The 17,495-nt window shown below is 40.1% G+C and overlaps 1 protein-coding gene across 3 annotated transcripts in view; it reads left to right on the top strand.

Moving 5' to 3' along the window:
* SNX24 (sorting nexin 24) overlaps positions 1–17,495 on the top strand; it is a 76,390-nt gene that overhangs the window by 29,659 nt on the left and 29,236 nt on the right. Inside the window, exons 2-4 of one of the 3 annotated variants that reach the window (XM_081880617.1) lie at positions 1,477–1,586; positions 8,769–8,852; positions 12,240–12,344. In XM_081880617.1, coding sequence (XP_081736743.1) covers positions 8,790–8,852; positions 12,240–12,344 — 168 coding nt within the window. In that variant the 5' untranslated portion in view covers positions 1,477–1,586; positions 8,769–8,789. The remainder of the gene's footprint in view (positions 1–1,476; positions 1,587–8,768; positions 8,853–12,239; positions 12,345–17,495) is intronic. The other 2 variants (XM_081880616.1, XM_081880618.1) reach the window with 2 other exon arrangements.

Genomic DNA, 17,495 nt, shown 5'->3' with positions numbered 1-17,495 from the left:
GTTTCCAAAACATGCCATATTCTGAACGTATCTGTCGCTGTAACTTAAACTGTGTTGTGAGGACCTTATTATATGTTGTCTTTTGTATAATGCATTGGGAAAACAACACTTGGGACAAATTTTAGGGAGAAATGAAGAGAGGTCTGACCTCGAGTCTGTAATTTATCTGCTAGGCAGACAAGATAAATATACAACTGTGAAGACTGCACGTTTTCTATCTGCAGTAGCTGATGAGAGGGGAGAATTCTTGAGAGAGACTCCTGTGTCTTGTCAGGGAGGTTCAGAATTTGCAAAGTTTGTTTTACCCTTTTAATCGCTTGCTTGCTTTTATTCATAGTTGTGTAAACTCATTTCATTTTAGTATTTATTGAAAGAGGCACCATTTTATTTTATTTATAAGGGCACATGATCTGCCAGGGAGATCCGGCATTTTAAGCTTTTTGCATTTTATTTGGGTCTGATGAATAGATTAGAAATAAATAAATTTGATCTGAGCTAAACACCTTTCCTCTCCCTGTGGCCTCTTGCACCTGGAACCAGAAGCTGTGAGAAATAGCAGCAGCAGCCCAAATGAGGAAGCCTTGCCCTGTGAGGGACTAAAAATTAATTAACTAATGTGGCCACTTAAAATAGAAGTGAAAACTTTCTATTTTCTCTTTGCATCCACACTGGAGGAGAGAGGAGGGGAGAGCACACAAACCTGAGATTTCCCTAATACAGTGTTTCCCAAACGTGGGTCTCCAGCTATGTTTGGACTCCAGTTCCCATCATCCCTGACCACTGGTTCTGCTAGCTAGGGATGATGGGAGTTGTAGTTCAAAAACAGCTGGAGACCCAAGTTTGGGAAACACTGCCCTAATACTAATCCAGTGGTGAGGATCCATCAGTCTGCCAGACCTTCCACAAGGCCATTTTGGCAAAGTCATGCCCACTTGTCTTACACCTGAATTCATCTTTGCCATCATGCGTGGTACAGGGAAAGTTGTGGCTGGGGAGAATGGGAATTTGTGAGTGCTTGCAAAGTCACGAGTGTGGAGCTTTGCAAGCCCCACTTATCAGCTAATCACCAGTGCTTGCAAAGTACAGTATTGTGCCTTTGCCCTTAACAGCCTGATTTCAAACCATGTAGGCCTGGTGTCCTTGAGAGGTCAGGCAATTGACAGGTGGATGACCCCACCCACCTGCCAAACTAGGCCCAGGGCTGGGTAAAAGGATATAAAGATCCAGTCCAATTAGATTCCCATCCCTGCACTAAACCAATTGATTCACTTTTAAGAGTCTATATGTATGGTTTTAACGTGCATATATTCAACTATAATTTTAACCTGACTATTTTAAAAGAAACATAAGCAGAACTCTAACATTTGAAATACTTGATTAAGAAGTTCAATTTTTATTCTGCCCAGGGCCCAACCACCTTCCTTCTCAAAGTGGACTGTTGATAAATTTCCATCTGCAATTGTTTCACTTTCACAGTATTTCTCCTTCCTGGTTATTCTGGCAAAGGGAATGGAAGGAGAAGTATAGGAATTACTGGGTACAGAAAACGGAGCAGATTCATTCTCCATTGCTCCAAATGGCAGAAGGTATAATGCTGTTAGTGTAAGCTTGTTATAGCTACAGTACTGAAATGTTGGTTGTTACATTTGTTATTACATTGCTGCTTCATTATGTTACTATGAAATTGTTCTTGCAAGGGTTGATCTTGAGATGTATTCCAGTTTTTGTTGTTGTTCGAACATGATTCTTGGTCCACTGAGTCTGTCAGGGATACTGCAGTTATGTCCTGCAGAAAGCTGGATGAGATAAGAATTAAGTTCTCTTTAAATTCTGTGAATGTCTTTCAGAGCTTGAAGGGTGGTATGAGCTGCCCTATTCATATCCCACTATGGTTTTGCTGTTTTTGTTGTACTTCCCTAAGTTCTTCGGTCTTTCTTTGAACTCTTTAAAAATATGAAAGCTGTTAAATTGTTTTGCTAGTCTTCCTTTGGTACCAAATCACTGATGAATCAGAAAATGTTCTTTTAGAGATCTGTCAGCTAAGACAATGCTCAGTTACAAGTTTTCCTTTCCCATTCCTCCATGCCCTTTGAACTTTCCTCATTTGTATTATAATGGATTCAATAGTACATTGAATTCTGCATATCCTTGAATATTCTAGAAAGCTTAAAGCTTCTTGCTTTTTATGACTTCCATTAAAATGCCATATTTTTTGCTGTATAAGATTCACTTTTTCCCTTCTAAAAAGTAAGGGGAAATATGTCTGTGTCTTATGGAGCGAATGCAGGCTGCACAGCTATCCCAGAAGCCAGAACAGCAAGAGGCATTGCTGCTTTCACTGCGCAGCGATCCCTCTTGCTGTTCTGGCTTCTGAGATTCAGAATTTTTTTTTCTTGTTTTCCTTCTCCAAAAACTAGGTGCGTCTTGTGGTCTGGTGCGTCTTATAGAGCGAAAAATACAGTATAACTTGACCGTACAGTGTGCATCCTTTCTGTTTTTGTATTACTGGATCCTGCTGGTGCTTTAAGAGTTCCAGTAATCACATATTAGAATAACAAAATAACCAATAAGATTTCCCCTCTCGGTTGCATCTGGTTCTTTTTGTTATCTGCTATTTCTTTTTGTTCTTGTAAAGCTAAGTTCAACATACTTAGAAGGGATAGCTTGCTTTTAGTCAGTGAACTATAGTCAGATCTGTTTCATCTGTTTTGTAAAATTGATTCTGAAATGGGTTGTTATCTCTTGAATGCTCTCTAGGTTGCCTATGAGAAATCTTGACCTGAGTGGAATCAGTTGTGATGATGTTCAAGGGTTACAGGTGGCTAATAAAAATGCAGATTAGGTTCATCAGCATTCAACCAGGATTTGTAAAGTTGACTAATGCTAGTTTGCAAGCAGGTGACCTCTTATGTTTTTATTTCTTTATGTTGTTTTTAGTTAGGCTGTGTTTGTGTTTAATCAGATTATGCATTAAGGGGTATATTCATGGACCTATGATAAATATGCATTTCATTCATTGCATCATATTGTTATTATAATGCTAGTGCTACAGAAGATGCACTCTGTATTTGCTGTCACTAGTGATTCCAGAAATGATTGAAAAGATGGTTTCAAAAAGAGGTAAGGAAAGTTCATATTAAACGGAGTGAGGATGAGCTGATTGACACATGTCAGAAAACAGTTGTCATTCCTTGAATTATCTATATAGATTTTCCCTCTCAAGATTCACTTCCTGACACTTAGGCATTCCCGAAATTCTTTGTAAGATCATGCCTCCAGCACAGGCACCCATCCTGACCTAGCAGCTTTTATTTTTTTAATTCCCAGGAAAGCTTCCTGCATCCAGTAGGTAGAACTAGAGGAGCTTAAAGAGTCAGTATCCAGATTTCAGTATGTTCTTCTTCTAGTTAGAATTACTTTAAAATCATTACATCATTGCTATTTCGTTAAAATGTATGTCTTATATATTTTTATAGAGAATTGTTCTAAAAACCAAAGCATTCTTTTGAATGGTTTGCTGACTCATCCGAAGTCATTTTTTAGGAACTAGAAGTGAATTATATTACTGTGCATAAGCTCTTACTACAATTCTTGAGTATATGAGTCATTAACAGAAAGCAATTATTTTCTTTTTTAAAAAAGAAACTTTTTACATGCTGAAGCAGACCATTCCTGGGTCATATTCAAATGCTTGCTGAAACATAAACAGATGAGAGAGAAGTGATTAGGGTATTTAAAAGAGAAAGCACAATTTTAAACTTTAACCAACATAGGAGAAAAATAACAAACGCAATTGTTTGCATTTGGAATGAGACAAACTCAACTTAGACATCAGACCTTATTTTCACGAACCTTTCATTTTCTTTGTATAAACCTTTTCTCTGAAGGATGGACTGGTCAAATTTTGGACCTCTTCCTTGTTCTGACAGAATCAGCCATCTGTAGAGTGTTTTCTGTTCTTCATGAGGAACCTCCACAAGCTTCCAGAGAATCCTAGGGGTCTTGGGAACAGAGTTTGAAAACCAGAGCTATAGTGGATTGAATGTTCAGTTGGAAACCGACAAAGTTACCATTAAATGCAGGGTCTAAAATCACTTAAGGAAATCAGCCCTGAGTGCTCACGGGAAGGGCAGATCCTGAAGCTGAGGCTCCAATACTTTGGCCACCTCATGAGAAGACTCCCTGGAAAAGACCTGATGTTGGGAAAGATGGAGGGCACAAGGAGAAGGGGACGACAGAGGACGAGATGGCTGGACAGTGCCCTCGAAGCTACCAACATGAGTTGGACCAAACTGCAGGAGGCAGTGAAAGACAGGAGTGCTCTGGTCCATGGGGTCACGAAGAGTCGGACACGACTAAACGACTAAACAACAACAACAAAATCACCTGGCTTCACCAGTGTCTGCAGCTCACTGTTGTATATGCACTGCCAGCCAATAGCTTTGCAGGGTTTGGGGCAGGAATCTTTTTGAACCCTACCTGAAGCTGCCCTGGATTGAACCTTGGACTTTCTGCATCCAAAGCATTGTTCGAAGTTCCCCAGGTGCCAGGAATCTTTGCAACTGGTGCGGGTCCAATTGCGACCACATGGAGATCTGTGGATGCCAGGTTGGCGTCTGACATCTCCATCTGGCAGGGCCCTCCAGTTGTCTTAAGCAGGTAAGCAGAAGAGCTTATATACTGCATTTGTCTCCCACCTTTTTCTCCAAAGAGTACAGTGGTATCTCAGTTTTCGAACGTAATCCAATCCAGAAGACTGTTCGAGTTCTGAAACGTTTGAAAACCTAGGCACAAAGAGCAGCCTGCAAATTCAATAGAGAAAATTGGGGGGAAACTCAGCGGAAGCCGTTCAACTTCTGAGGTGCGTTCGAAAACTGAAGCATTTACTTCTGGGTTTTCTGGATTCGAAAACTGAAACATTCGACTTCTGGAACTTTTGAAATTTGAACCCGGATCTCCCAGGTCCTAGTCCAGCGCTCTGACCACTACACCACATTCGCTTCCTAGAGTACTGCTGCTATGGGGCAGCTATTTAAATAAAGTAGGTAAATAAATATAGGGAAAGGAAAACGTCACATAGAGAAGGATCTGAAACATTTCCCTTGAAGCTTGCATTTGTTTTATTTGATGTTTTAATGTGCTGTAAAGCACTTTGAGATTTTTCTTTAAAAATATAAAGTGGTATTGAAATGAAATAATGATGATGATAATTTCATTTTTAAATCAATTGGTGACTAGACATTCTGTTGTGGCAACCGTAATCTAGGTTTAGGGTGTCATTTGGCGATTCGCTTATATATCGATGAGTTTTTGACCCTGATCCAAAGCATATATTCTACACTGAGCTATAGCCCTTCACATTATGTCACTGTCTCTCAGTCACAAGGCTTAAAACTGGAATGCAGTCAGAAAAGGAATATGGTTCTGGTTCTGGAAATTAGGATGGATATGCTTTTTTGCTATAGTCAGATGGAAGATAGTCTCCCCAACTTACGACTGTCTTTCATATTTTTATTATAACTGGTAATCAGATGGTGACTTACTGGTCTATGTTAAAAAATAATTTTAAATAAAGACAGCTGTTATGCAGATTGATCCAAGAACCTTGAAAGACTTTGTTATGGCTTCCTAAAAAGAATTCTTAAAACAGGACTTTGATTTAATAGGCCCCAGTTCTTCCTCTCCAGCTTTTTGATGGTTATAAAATAAAATGTCATCTACTTGGCATGATGGTCAGAAGAAAAAAATATGAGTTTCCACACGTACTTCAAACCAAAAGCTATTCTTCCTATTAATATGAGTTAAATTCTGGCAGACATTTTAAATGTCTAATTGTTATCCCTATTAGGTATTGGCTCCATGCAGAAAAAAAATACTTTGCTACGGATTTAGCATGGATTTTATTATGGTAATGGTGAGAAATTAAGATTATTTGGCTGACAAATCATTGTAGATCTTATCTGTTCTATTTAATGCGCTTACTGATTATGCAGTTAAAAGACAATGTATAGCACTGTATGTTTGCCGGTTGCTAAATGGATCAAACCAGATAAATTAATAATACACATTTAACCTATTAACGAGTTTTCTGTTTACTTAAGAAGTTACAGCCAATCGAAAGAGGGATTTGTTCACAACTGAGGCCATGGCTTGCAGGAAGTGTTCTTAACTCTGAATCCTGTATCCTAGTGAAAATTGTCCCTCTACTTGACCCCCCAAAGTCTGTCATTTTCCTTGAAAGGGAAACTGCCATTTCTCCCAATGGCTGCTTCTGTCCTAGGGCAGGGATGGGTGAAGGATCAAATGTTACTTCAACAGTAGCAGGGAAGGCAATGGTTAACCTCTTCCCAGAATGGGATATTAATATTTTTGGATGGTTAGACATTGAGGAGGCAGGAGGCTGTCAGGGATTCCCAGTCCTTATGGGAAGTCCCATTACTCTCTCAACTTTAAGATAAGAATGTGGTATGGTAAATGCATGAATATTTCATATGGGGATTGTTCGTGTCGTGTAAACACAATTGTTAGGGTTTAAATTGCTAGAAACTCATTACTTGATGCTTGGTAAGATCTTTTATATGTGACCTTTACTGCTTATTATGAAAATTTCTACATGCATGTCCATATTTAATAAAACCTCAAAATGTTTAACTGTTAGGAAAGTTTCCCTTTCTTTTATGCACAAATCTGTATTGCTTCAGAATACACCTATGCTCCACATTAGGCTGACCATAGTACTCATGCTGAGATTCTAAATAGTGATCAGATAATCACAGTAGGACTAATTGAAATTAAATTAATAATATGGATGATAAATACACTATTTTGAGGGATGCAAAATGCCCTTCCTCATACTGACATGTTAATGCATAACCAAAAGAATAGCAGTCTTCAGATATTTTCTGAATGTGGAAGGAGCAGAGACAGAGTTTTCTACTACTGGCTTCCCCATTCACTTTCAGCATAATGTCTGAAAGAGCCTGTGTGTCTATGTGTGAGTATAAGCTCTTTCTGACATTACAATTCTCATTGGCTGTTAGTCCTTTGGATCGCCGCAACCCTGGCTCAATGGAGCGTTGTTGTCATGTGTGTCAGAGCATTTAATTTGAAGAATTAGTACTCACAGCCATTGGCACCAATGGCATAAGCTTCCAGAATAAGGTTAAGAAAAGGGAGAGAAATGATGAAGGTGACCAAAAGTGTGCTGTGTACACAGATTCCATGCAGATTCCAGTACATGATCTGAAATGCTGACTCTTCTATCTCCCTTCTCCATGTAATGTGAACAGATTACCGTATGTTTTGCTCTATAAGACTCACTTTTTCCCTCCTAAAAAGTAAGGGGAAATGTGTGTGTGTGTGTGTGTTATGGATCGAATGCAGGTTGCGCAGCTATCCCAGAAGCCAGAACAGCAAGAGGGATTGCTGCTTTCACTGCGCAGCGATCCCTCTTGGTGTTCTGGCTTCTGAGATTCAGAATATTTTTTTTCTTGTTTTCCTCCTCCAAAAACTAGGTGTGTCTTGTGGTCTGGTGCGTCTTATAGAGCGAAAAATACGGTACATTAGAGTGATAAAAGTATCCTCGTGACAATGTAGTGAATAGGTTCAGGGGTCTTCAGGCTTTTCGCCACATTTACATGTAATGCTAAGCCAAACCATGGCTTGTCGCAAGCATGCTGGTTCAGGTTGAAGGTCTTCTTTGGTTCAGTATCTTGTTCTCACAGTGACCAGCCAGAAATCTGAGTGCGACAGCACTCTCCCAACTTTCAATGTCTAGCAACCTGGCAAATTGCATCCAATTTGCTCCTCCTCTGCTCTTTTAGTTTAGTACAGCACAGCAGCTAAGCCAAGGTTCCCTATCCAAAATCCTTTCTCAAGTTAATTTCAGTAGTTTCTGGTCTAGAATTGGGTTCTAATATTGGTGCGCTGGCTTTATCTAATCCAAGGATCTCCTATTAGAACAAATCTTGGCAGTAGGCACATTTGGTTACAGTAGCAATGGCCTCTCATTATTATGCTTTTCTGCTGGCCTTGGTTTTGCTAGGTTATGTTTTCATGAGCATTTTGAGATACTTCTTGTCACCTGCTCTGAGATCTGACCCAGTGACCTGAAAATCAAGAAAATGTCATGTTAGTGGCTACTAATTAGTGGAACTAGAGAGCATCTTCAGCTGGCCTTTCAACCTTCCACAGGAGGAAGCAAAAGCTGTCATACACATCATGCAAAGAAAATGAGCCCAAACCATTTTTTTTAATGGTGTAAACACTAGAGCAAGCCCAGCTGAGACTAGAGATAAATATGTAGGTTAGGTGGAAATTAACCTGCAGTATAGTCTTTGCATTTATATTTTATGTGTTCCACAAGACATGCTACCACTATCACTGAAATGTATGTGTGTAAGGTTGTTGATGTACTATATAGCACATCACTGGAAGACCCATATATTCTTGAGTTGTTTTGCGCTATATATATATATATATATATATATATATATATATATGCGCTTCTACTAGGTTGATTGTACAGTGGAAGTTTTTTAAACCTCACAAATCTTAATTGTCCTTGGATGTATTTGTGGAGCCCACTGGTTAGCAGGGGATTTAACCAGCACACTCATTAATCAGTGGCTACACCTCAGTATCTCCTGAGTGTCTTGTGTTTGGGGGGAGGGAACAAATCAGCTTCAGTAATTCTTTCCTTTAAACACATCACAAAGCAAAACAGGGTTTTGAACAGGTAAAGTAATCTCTTGAATTGGTTTTTACAGGTCTTTAAGATAGAGGTACTAATGAATGGAAGAAAGCACTTTGTTGAAAAGCGGTATAGTGAATTTCATGCTCTTCATAAAAAGGTAAATATTGTACGTAAGTTGTTAAAGTGATTCTGCTTGAACCTTCCCTCCACTTGTTCCAAAGTGATTTCTCTGGTTTCTGAATCTTTTGTGTTTCATTTCTTTTGTCTTTCTTGCCCTGTGAGGAAAGGATACAATATTTAGGGCTCTTTAGGGGGAAAGGCAAGTAAAGATAGAGGGGCATAAAATTGCACATGATATGGTGGAGAAAGTTAGAGATGTTTTTCTTCCTTTTTTTTCTTCCTTTTGCATAATACTAAAATCCCAGGGTTATCCGGAGAAGCTGAATTTTGGAAGATTTGAGACAAGCAAAAGATATAATTCACTCCCACAACATGTAGTAATTAATGGCCACCAGCTTGGATGGCTTAAAAATAGGATTAAAAGAATGGCGGAAAATGGCTACAAGTCATGATGGCTTGTCCTCTGCTTTATCTTACCTCCTCTGTTTGAAGCAGATGGGAGGGTGGGCTGTTTTAAAGCCCTTTGTACACATTCACAGAGCAGGGCTGGGATGTTTACAAAGGGTTTACGTACCCCCCCTCTCCTCCCAGTTTCTCTTTTAAACCTCAGCAGTTTGAAGGAGAAGTGGGAAAGGGGATGTGCTCTGATCTGCCCATCAGAGAATGATGGAGAATGGGAGTATGCCTTTGAAGGCCCTACCTTCAAGAGGACTGAAGGTGCACTGTGCTCCATCCATTAGCTGATGGAGGATAGGCAGAGAGTAGCATGCTTTGCTGGATCCATCGAACAACTGGGGAGCTTTAAGCTCCCTATTGCTCCATTGAAATCCTCCTCTCACCCATGTGGCTTGCTGAAAATGGTCTGCCAGGCCAAATGAGGAGACCTAGAGAGCTACATTTAGTCTGGAGGCTCCTCACCCTTGCAATAATGTTTCTGTGATGCAACCATCCTTTTTTTAAAAAAGTGTGCTCAACTCACATAGCATTTTATCAGGAAGTGGGGATGTGTTGTAAGAGCAAGAAGGTGTGTGTTCCTTAATTCTTCCAAACTAGAAATACTACTACTACAAAAAAAATCACTTATGAGAGGTCAGTGGAATTTCAGTGGAATTTTTTGGGTTTTCCATTTCTGCCTTACTGGTTTTCTTATTAAAGACCTCTCCTAGAACAATTGTGTGGGTGTATGGGCCATTGCATTGTATAGTCTTCCTTGAGCAATGGTTTTGGATGTTCAAACTTTTTATCAGCAGAGACTTTTGTTGACACAGCTTTCAATAGGGTGACATCTCCTCAGGCTCAAAGATGAAATGTAAATTTCTCAACTCCTGTGGGTGTGCACATCAAAGTCAATTTTGAGTTTCTGTCTTTGCAGTTCCGCACACACTTCCATCACATTCATTTAGAGGTGAGAGAATACCTATGTCGCCTTGTATCAAATATAGGAAATCCACTCTTAAGTGCTTTTCACTTTCTCTCTTTCTCTTTTGAATCGTAGAGGGGCTTCTCATTGGAACCTTGTTAATCATTCATTCAGCTTTACAAATATTTCTCTGGCTCATCTTTATAGCAGTCCTGAGTTCTGGTTGTTACCATACACGAGAGAGACCTAAGGATAAGAGAGGGTGACTTGATAAAGGCCCGCACAGATGTCTCCCAGTAGTTAGTTGTTTAAGACGTATGTATCCTGGCCTTCCATCATAAAATAATCCAAAGGGTGGCTAGCAACATACAGTGGTGCCCCGCAAGACGAACGCCTCGCAAGACGGAAAACCCGCTAGACGAAAGGGTTTTCCGTTTTGGAGGCGCTTCGCAAAACGAATTTCCCTATGGGCTTGCTTCGCAAGACGAAAATGTCTTGCGAGTTCCTGCGGGGTTTTTTCCCTTTTTTCCCCCTTTTCCTAAGCCCTAAGCCACTTATCAGCTGATCGCTAAAAGCCGCTAAACCGCTAATAGCGCTAATCCGCTAAGCTGTCAATGGGCTTGCTTCGCAAGACGAAAAAACCGCTATAGGAAGAGCCTAACGGAACGGATTAATTTCGTCTTGCGAGGCACCACTGTAAAGAAAATCCATATGCATATCATAAAAGCAACACAATGGAAGATAAGCACAACAAATTAAACAGGGTGACTAACCAGCAGACGAGATATGGAGCTCTCCCATCCTTGACAATCCATTTTGGTAAATCCCCTGATGTCACAGAACCTCAGGTGATTCAATTTCAGATGAAGAACTGGGAGCACGCTGGAGAGTGCAGTCCTGATTCTTCCTTTCTTCCTATACAGGGGTGGCTTGTGCCATTCCTACAAAGGAAGACTTCCAATCCATTGCGTGGAATCCAGTGTAGTGCTAAGACCGTTGTTCCATCAGCACGAGGATTTCTGTTCGTTCAACAGAACATTCTCCACCCACCTTTGTGGGCTCCCTAAATATGGCCCAGGAGTTTTCCCAACCATCTGTAGCAGGTTTGGGGAGGGCATGGGGAGCGGGGAGGAAAAGTATTGATGGGCAAGCAAAAATCCTTGCACTGATGGAATGTGATAATAGAAGACGGTTAATGCACATTGAAATAATAGTGCAAGCCCTTGTTTTGTATGGCCTTGTCAAGCAACTTTACCTACCCAACCACTTCTTAAAGTCCTCCAAATTTAAAAGGTGGTTTGGGGGCTGGAAGGAAGACAGAATAAAAAAAACAGCTGTATATGCAATCCTATAAATTTAGCTACCACAAGGGTTACACTTATTCCATTGGAACCATTTTCCAGTGCCTGGAATAGGTCACTAATAGAGCACAATATACATCCGAGTTAAGATTTACTGAACTTCATTTTTCTGTTGTGTTTTTCATTGTGATTTCAGTTGAATTCCCTTGGTTCCTTGCTTTCTGTTTCGTCAAATATCTGTGAAATATGGGCGGTTCAGTATTGCACAGCTTATTTGTTGTTTTTTAAATGCCTAATCCTGGAAAGGGACTAAAGTCAATTGTATTTGAGCAAGTGATACTGTTTTTAAGGTTTGTTTATACACGTAATACACAAGAGTGCAGCTAAAATCTGTGTTAAACTAAATTCTTTAGATTTTATTAGGTGTGTAGATTGGCCAGTTCACATAGTAATATTTAGCTGACATAACAGAATGCTTAGTTCTTGCTTTAAGAAATTGCCCAGCATGTTGCCTGTTAATATTTCAAATTCACTTCACCATCTTGTATACAATAACATTTGTAATGGAATAAAGTCAGTTTATTTGTAGACTATTAAGGTTTTTGATAACAAAATTCATTTCGCTGTCTTTCTGTCTCCCCAACCCTCCTTCCTGTTTTTTTCTAGTTTTGTATTCCCTGTTTTCACCTCTCTTTGAATGCTTTCCTTTTCATTTCTAAAGGGACTTTATTGGGGAGAAATGTATTTCTGTTCATATTTGTAGCTTAAGAAATGCATAAGAACACCAGAAATCCCTTCGAAGCATGTAAGGAACTGGGTGCCCAAAGTTCTGGAACAGCGTCGGCAAGGTTTGGAAGCTTATTTACAGGTGAGCTACTTATAGCAGTGCCTATTTCCTTGAACTATGGGTTTGATCCAGACTTAGTCATGGTTTGAGCTGACCCACTGAAATCCATCAATGCTCATCCATTGTTTCAGAATATTGACACAGTGAAGTATCATCATCATAATAAGGTATAAAGGTAAAGGACCCCTGGACGGTAAAGTCCAGTCAAAGGCGATTATGGGGTTGCAGCGTTCATCTTGTTTTCAGGCCGAGGGAGCCGGTGTTTGTCCGCAGACAGCTTTCCAGGTCATGTGGCCATCATGACTTATTCACTTCTGGCGTGACTGAACACCGTGACAGAAACCAGAGTGCACGGAAATACCATTTACCTTCCTGCCGCAGTGGTACCTATTTATCTACTTGCACTGGCGTGCTTTCGAACTGCTAGGTTGGCGGGAGCTGGGACAGAGCAATAGGAGCTCACCCCGTTGCGGGGATTTGAACTGCCAACCTTCAGATTGGTAACTCCTAGGCTCTGTGATTTAACCCACAGCACCACCCACATCCCTCTCCTTGGAAGAAAAGTGAGGTATAAATACAATAAACAGTAATAATAGGTGTTGTAAGAATATGTCGAATGGAAGAACATACCAGTATATACCATCCTCACCATTTTGCTCAGGAAAACATTTGCATATTGGCTCAGCTCTCATGTAATGCTGAGCCAAATCAGGGCTAGGCAAGAACACATGAATGTGCAGTTACCTCTAGTAGAAACCACAGTTAACTTCACCTCTACCCTCGTTGTGGTGTCCAAGCTAAGCTACGGATTTGCTTAGCATTATGCCCCAACCTGGGTGTGTGGTTTGTGTCCCCCAGGTAAATCACGGCAAGCCAAACCTTGGCTACAGCTTGTGGTTTGTCTGGTTCCAGACATACCATGAGCACGAGTTCATATGTAATGCTAAGCTAAACCATGGTTTAGCTCCAGGCAGCAGGACAACCAGAGGAGCAGCGAATCAACCACCATTTTCCCTTTGAGTACCACCACACTCAAACATTCTCAGTTAGCCATGGTTTTAGTGTTAAATGTGAGTCAGGTTACTGGTTTCGACTGAATTAATCTCAGCCAATTGTGTCATCTCTTTTACTAGCTACTAAAAATCTGAAGTTATTTTACTTTTCTTTTACTTTCTTTTACTTTAGCCTGTTCATTTTTATAACCCTGCAACCAAAATCAGCAAATTATCACTCTTACAGCGAAGACAATTAAAAAAAAAAACTTCTCTGCAGCTGTTCAGCAGGCTGATAGATACTGTGTATATGAAAAATCTTAAAGCAGAAGAATAAAATTTAACTCCAGTGTTCCTCCCTGGATTATTGTTTTGGATTTAGGGATGGGGTTGTTGATCATTGTCAGGGAACTGCCATTGGAGCCAGAGGCGGAGGGAAGGCTCCAGAGGGATGCTGGAGAGGGTCCCAGCAGGGAGAGAGGCAGCCCATCCTCTGGGGAAGGAAATCAGCGTAGCACCAGTGGAGGAGGGGGGCAGATGGGGGAATCGGAGAGAAGGCTCCAGGACTCCTCACCGGAGACCAGCGGGGAGAGCACGGGTCCTCCGCTGCCCACACCCTCCCTGCGCAGAAGACTTCCGCGCAGGGAGAGTAGGAGGAGACTGGGCGTCAAAGAACTTCTTTCCTGGAAGAAGTTCAAGAAACGCCCACTGACGGATTCTGCCAGCGATTGAGACAGCCACGGATGGGTGGCTCTCCGGACAGAGAGGGTTCACCCAGGTGACTCAGCCAGGTGTGGCGATGACTTACGCACGAGCAACCCCCTAGAACCATTACAATCATTATTGCTATTTAAATTGTATCATATTATTATATGTTGTAACACTGCTCCCCTCAGCCCCCGTAGATCTACTAGTGAAGTGCAGGTAAGAACCATAATAATCTCTCCTTCAATAACACAGTATTTCTGAAGATTGTCACTTGCATTTGACAAAAAATAATCCGTTTGTTATGTTAAGTCGGAGATAGAACCTCCTTCCAAGGTTTTGCTTTATTCTGAACAAACAAAATGCATGTCAAATATTCATCAAATTGCATATCTCTTAGAACAGGCATGTCCAAAGTCTGTTTTGGGGGCCTAATCTGGCCCGCCGTTCGATTTAATCCAGCCCTCCCGTGGCAGTATATGTCCTGGGGTAAAATCCTTTAAAAAGCTCAGCAGCTTCAACAGCTTTGGGGTTAAAGCCTAAGAAAAGCTCAACAACTTTGGTTGGCCCTCACGTACGTTCACTTTGTGCACCCCCGTCTTAGAATAAAGTATGCAAATGCATTTATGACACTAAAAACTGGTCTCATTTTGTTGGTATCCAACAGTATACACAGATAATGAGAGAAAATGAGTCTAATACCAATTATTTGACTAACTTTTGTGGTAATGAAGTGAGACTACATAGTAACTTATTTGTTATTTCATTATGAATCTTTAACAATTAGTATAGTTCTCTCTGCTGCTCACACAGTGACATCTGTATTGTAGCCCTAGTGTAAAGCATGTTGTGATATTCTGAGCAGTATAAAAAAACCATTGACCTAAAGCAATACTATGCTGATACAAAAATTTATATATTCAGCCCTAAGTATACAGTGTCTTGAACATGAATATTTAGCTCTGCAGCAGCTATAGGATAGCAATGCAAGATAAATTACAAAGCAGTTGTGTCATATATAAATGACTTGTATATTGGAACTTTTTAAATGTATGAAATTCTTTTATCATGTTGCCAGCCTTCTAGGAATTTGGGTTCTAGGAGATGCAGTAGTTCTACAGTGAAGTGAACATGTTGTTGTTTTGTTTCTCTGAATGCTTGTTGTATAGTCTGTTGATATTCTGAGTACTGGCATAATAGATCATATCTCAGTTCTTTCAGCAGAAGAATCTCATTGCTAATGGTTTCTGTCTTGGTTAAGATAAGGTGTAGCTATCAGAGGATGTGATAAAACAGTACCAGCTTAGAATAAAAAGTGTCTGCTGTAGGAGTAAACAGTTTGCCTCTGCTATGCTTCTAGATACTAACTGGCATAATGAGCACACACTTAGGATTTCTGTGGTCTATGCAGAAGGAATGTTATTGGTGAAAACTGTTGTCTTTGGATTTGAAGAAACTATGACTGCTTCAAATATCTTCTCAGTCATCTTCCTCATACACAATTAAAACAAAAAACAAAACAAAAATGAAGTGTGCATGTTGGTGTGTATTGCAACAATAACTTTGTATAACTTGCTTGACCTACTTAACTTAGGCAAGAAAGAATTAAATGTCAAAAATATAGCTGCACCCAGGGAAATAATTCATTGGTGCAGTTAATGCTGTGGAAGCTGTTTAAAGCTCTGTAATCTAAACAGATTTTTAAGTTTTGAGCAGTAAACAAAGAGATGCAGATTATAAATTTCTCCTACTTCTATGTTTTGGAGTATTATTTATACTTATTTATATTAATGCTCTGCTTGCTACTTGTATGGGTCTTAGATCCACAGTCTCTCAAAGAAACACCTGAAAACTTGTCACAGTTAAGATTAAACATGTTTTAATCATGTTTCACCTACACTGGTGACCAACAATCTTCATTTTCAAGTCTAACAATATTAGAAGAAAAAATAATTGGTGTTAATACCATTCATTGTAGAGTTACATAGGCAAATCCCTGTTCTCAAGTAGCTTCTAACAATCTGAAATAAACAGTGGGAATTCAAGTTCAATAAATTTTATTGTTTGTAGCTGATGGCCATCACAATACAGTATGAGCACAAATCACACAGCTACAAAACAAAAGACATTGCATTGTTGGAGTTTGTTATAGGAAGGGAAGAATACGAGTACTTGAAGTTTGATTACCATAATTATTAAGAAATGTCAGATATCTGTTATTTTACATATAAAGATAACCTGGATATGGAGATTGCCAATTAAATGAATCGGAAGCACTGAAAAAGCTGCTAATGAAATAACTTACCTCAGCTTGCTATCCACATTCCCATTCAATCCAAGAATAACAGGTAGCAAATAGGCATCCCTGAGCCAAACGCCCACGGCTGTGTCTCATCGTGCCTTCCAGTATCCTTGAGAAGATGTGCAGCAGCTTTTTGCATTAGCTGAAGCATCCAAGTCAGTGTCAAGGGCAGCCCCACAGAATGTGTTTATAGTAGACAAGCATAAAGGTTGCAAAATAGTATATCAGTGTATATGTAGATCTCTGCTCTCAGAAAAATGGCACAGAAAAATGCAACAAAAATAATTGATAAAAAAGAACTCCTAGTTACTACAGCCACTTGTTTATCAAAAAGTAAGGACAGGTGATATAGTCCTTCCAGTCTCCATACCTGTACAGATGGGGGGAAATGTTACCCCATCAGTCACTGTCAAAGCTTAGGAGATCCGACATGTATTTCCTCTTATTTGTCTAGATATTGTTCATCCACTTTAGTAAAAGGAGCTGTTTTAGGTTCTAGCAAGTTTAAGAGAAGTAGTTGGAATCAACTGTTGGGGCAGCCCTTTCCTTCAGTTGCCATCAACCAACTCCCCATCATTTTTGTGTTTTTTAACATGTATAATCAGGTCAGCATTTTGAATCCCCTCAACGGGGTGAGCTCCTGTTGCTCGGTCCCAGCTCCTGCCAACCTAACAGTTCGAAAGCATACCAGTGCAAGTAGAAGGTAAATGGTGTTTCCATGCACTGCTCTGGCTTCGGTGTTCCGTTGCACCAGAAGTGGCTTAGTCATGCTGGCCACATGACTCAGAAAAACTGTCTGTGGAGCGGACAAATGCCAGCTCCCTCGGCCTGTAAAGTGAGATGAGCGCCGCAACCCCAGAGTCGTTCACGACTGGATTTAACTGCCAGGTGTCCTTTACCTTTTTAAACAAATAGCAATAGCACTCACTAAACATGGTATGTCAAAGCACCCAGGATCTAGGAATATCTGTTTGAAATCATAATTTTGTATTTATTAATTCATTTTTTGTTAAGACTTGCTACTTCTTTCTGTTTGCATTTCTGATTTTGTCTCTGGTAGAATTGCCTTGTTTTTACAGTCCATATGTGGTAGTAAAAAGCATTTAAATTTGTGGTTTCATCACCTTAGTAGGTATATGTGCATGAACTGTGAAGCTAGGTTTCTTGAGGGGT

Source organism: Podarcis erhardii (assembly GCF_964252035.2).
Source record: "Podarcis erhardii genome assembly, chromosome: 11".
Classification (NCBI taxonomy): Eukaryota; Metazoa; Chordata; class Lepidosauria; order Squamata; family Lacertidae; genus Podarcis; species Podarcis erhardii.
Note: the sequence above shows the minus strand (reverse complement) of the source record. Positions and strands in the feature narration are given on the sequence as shown.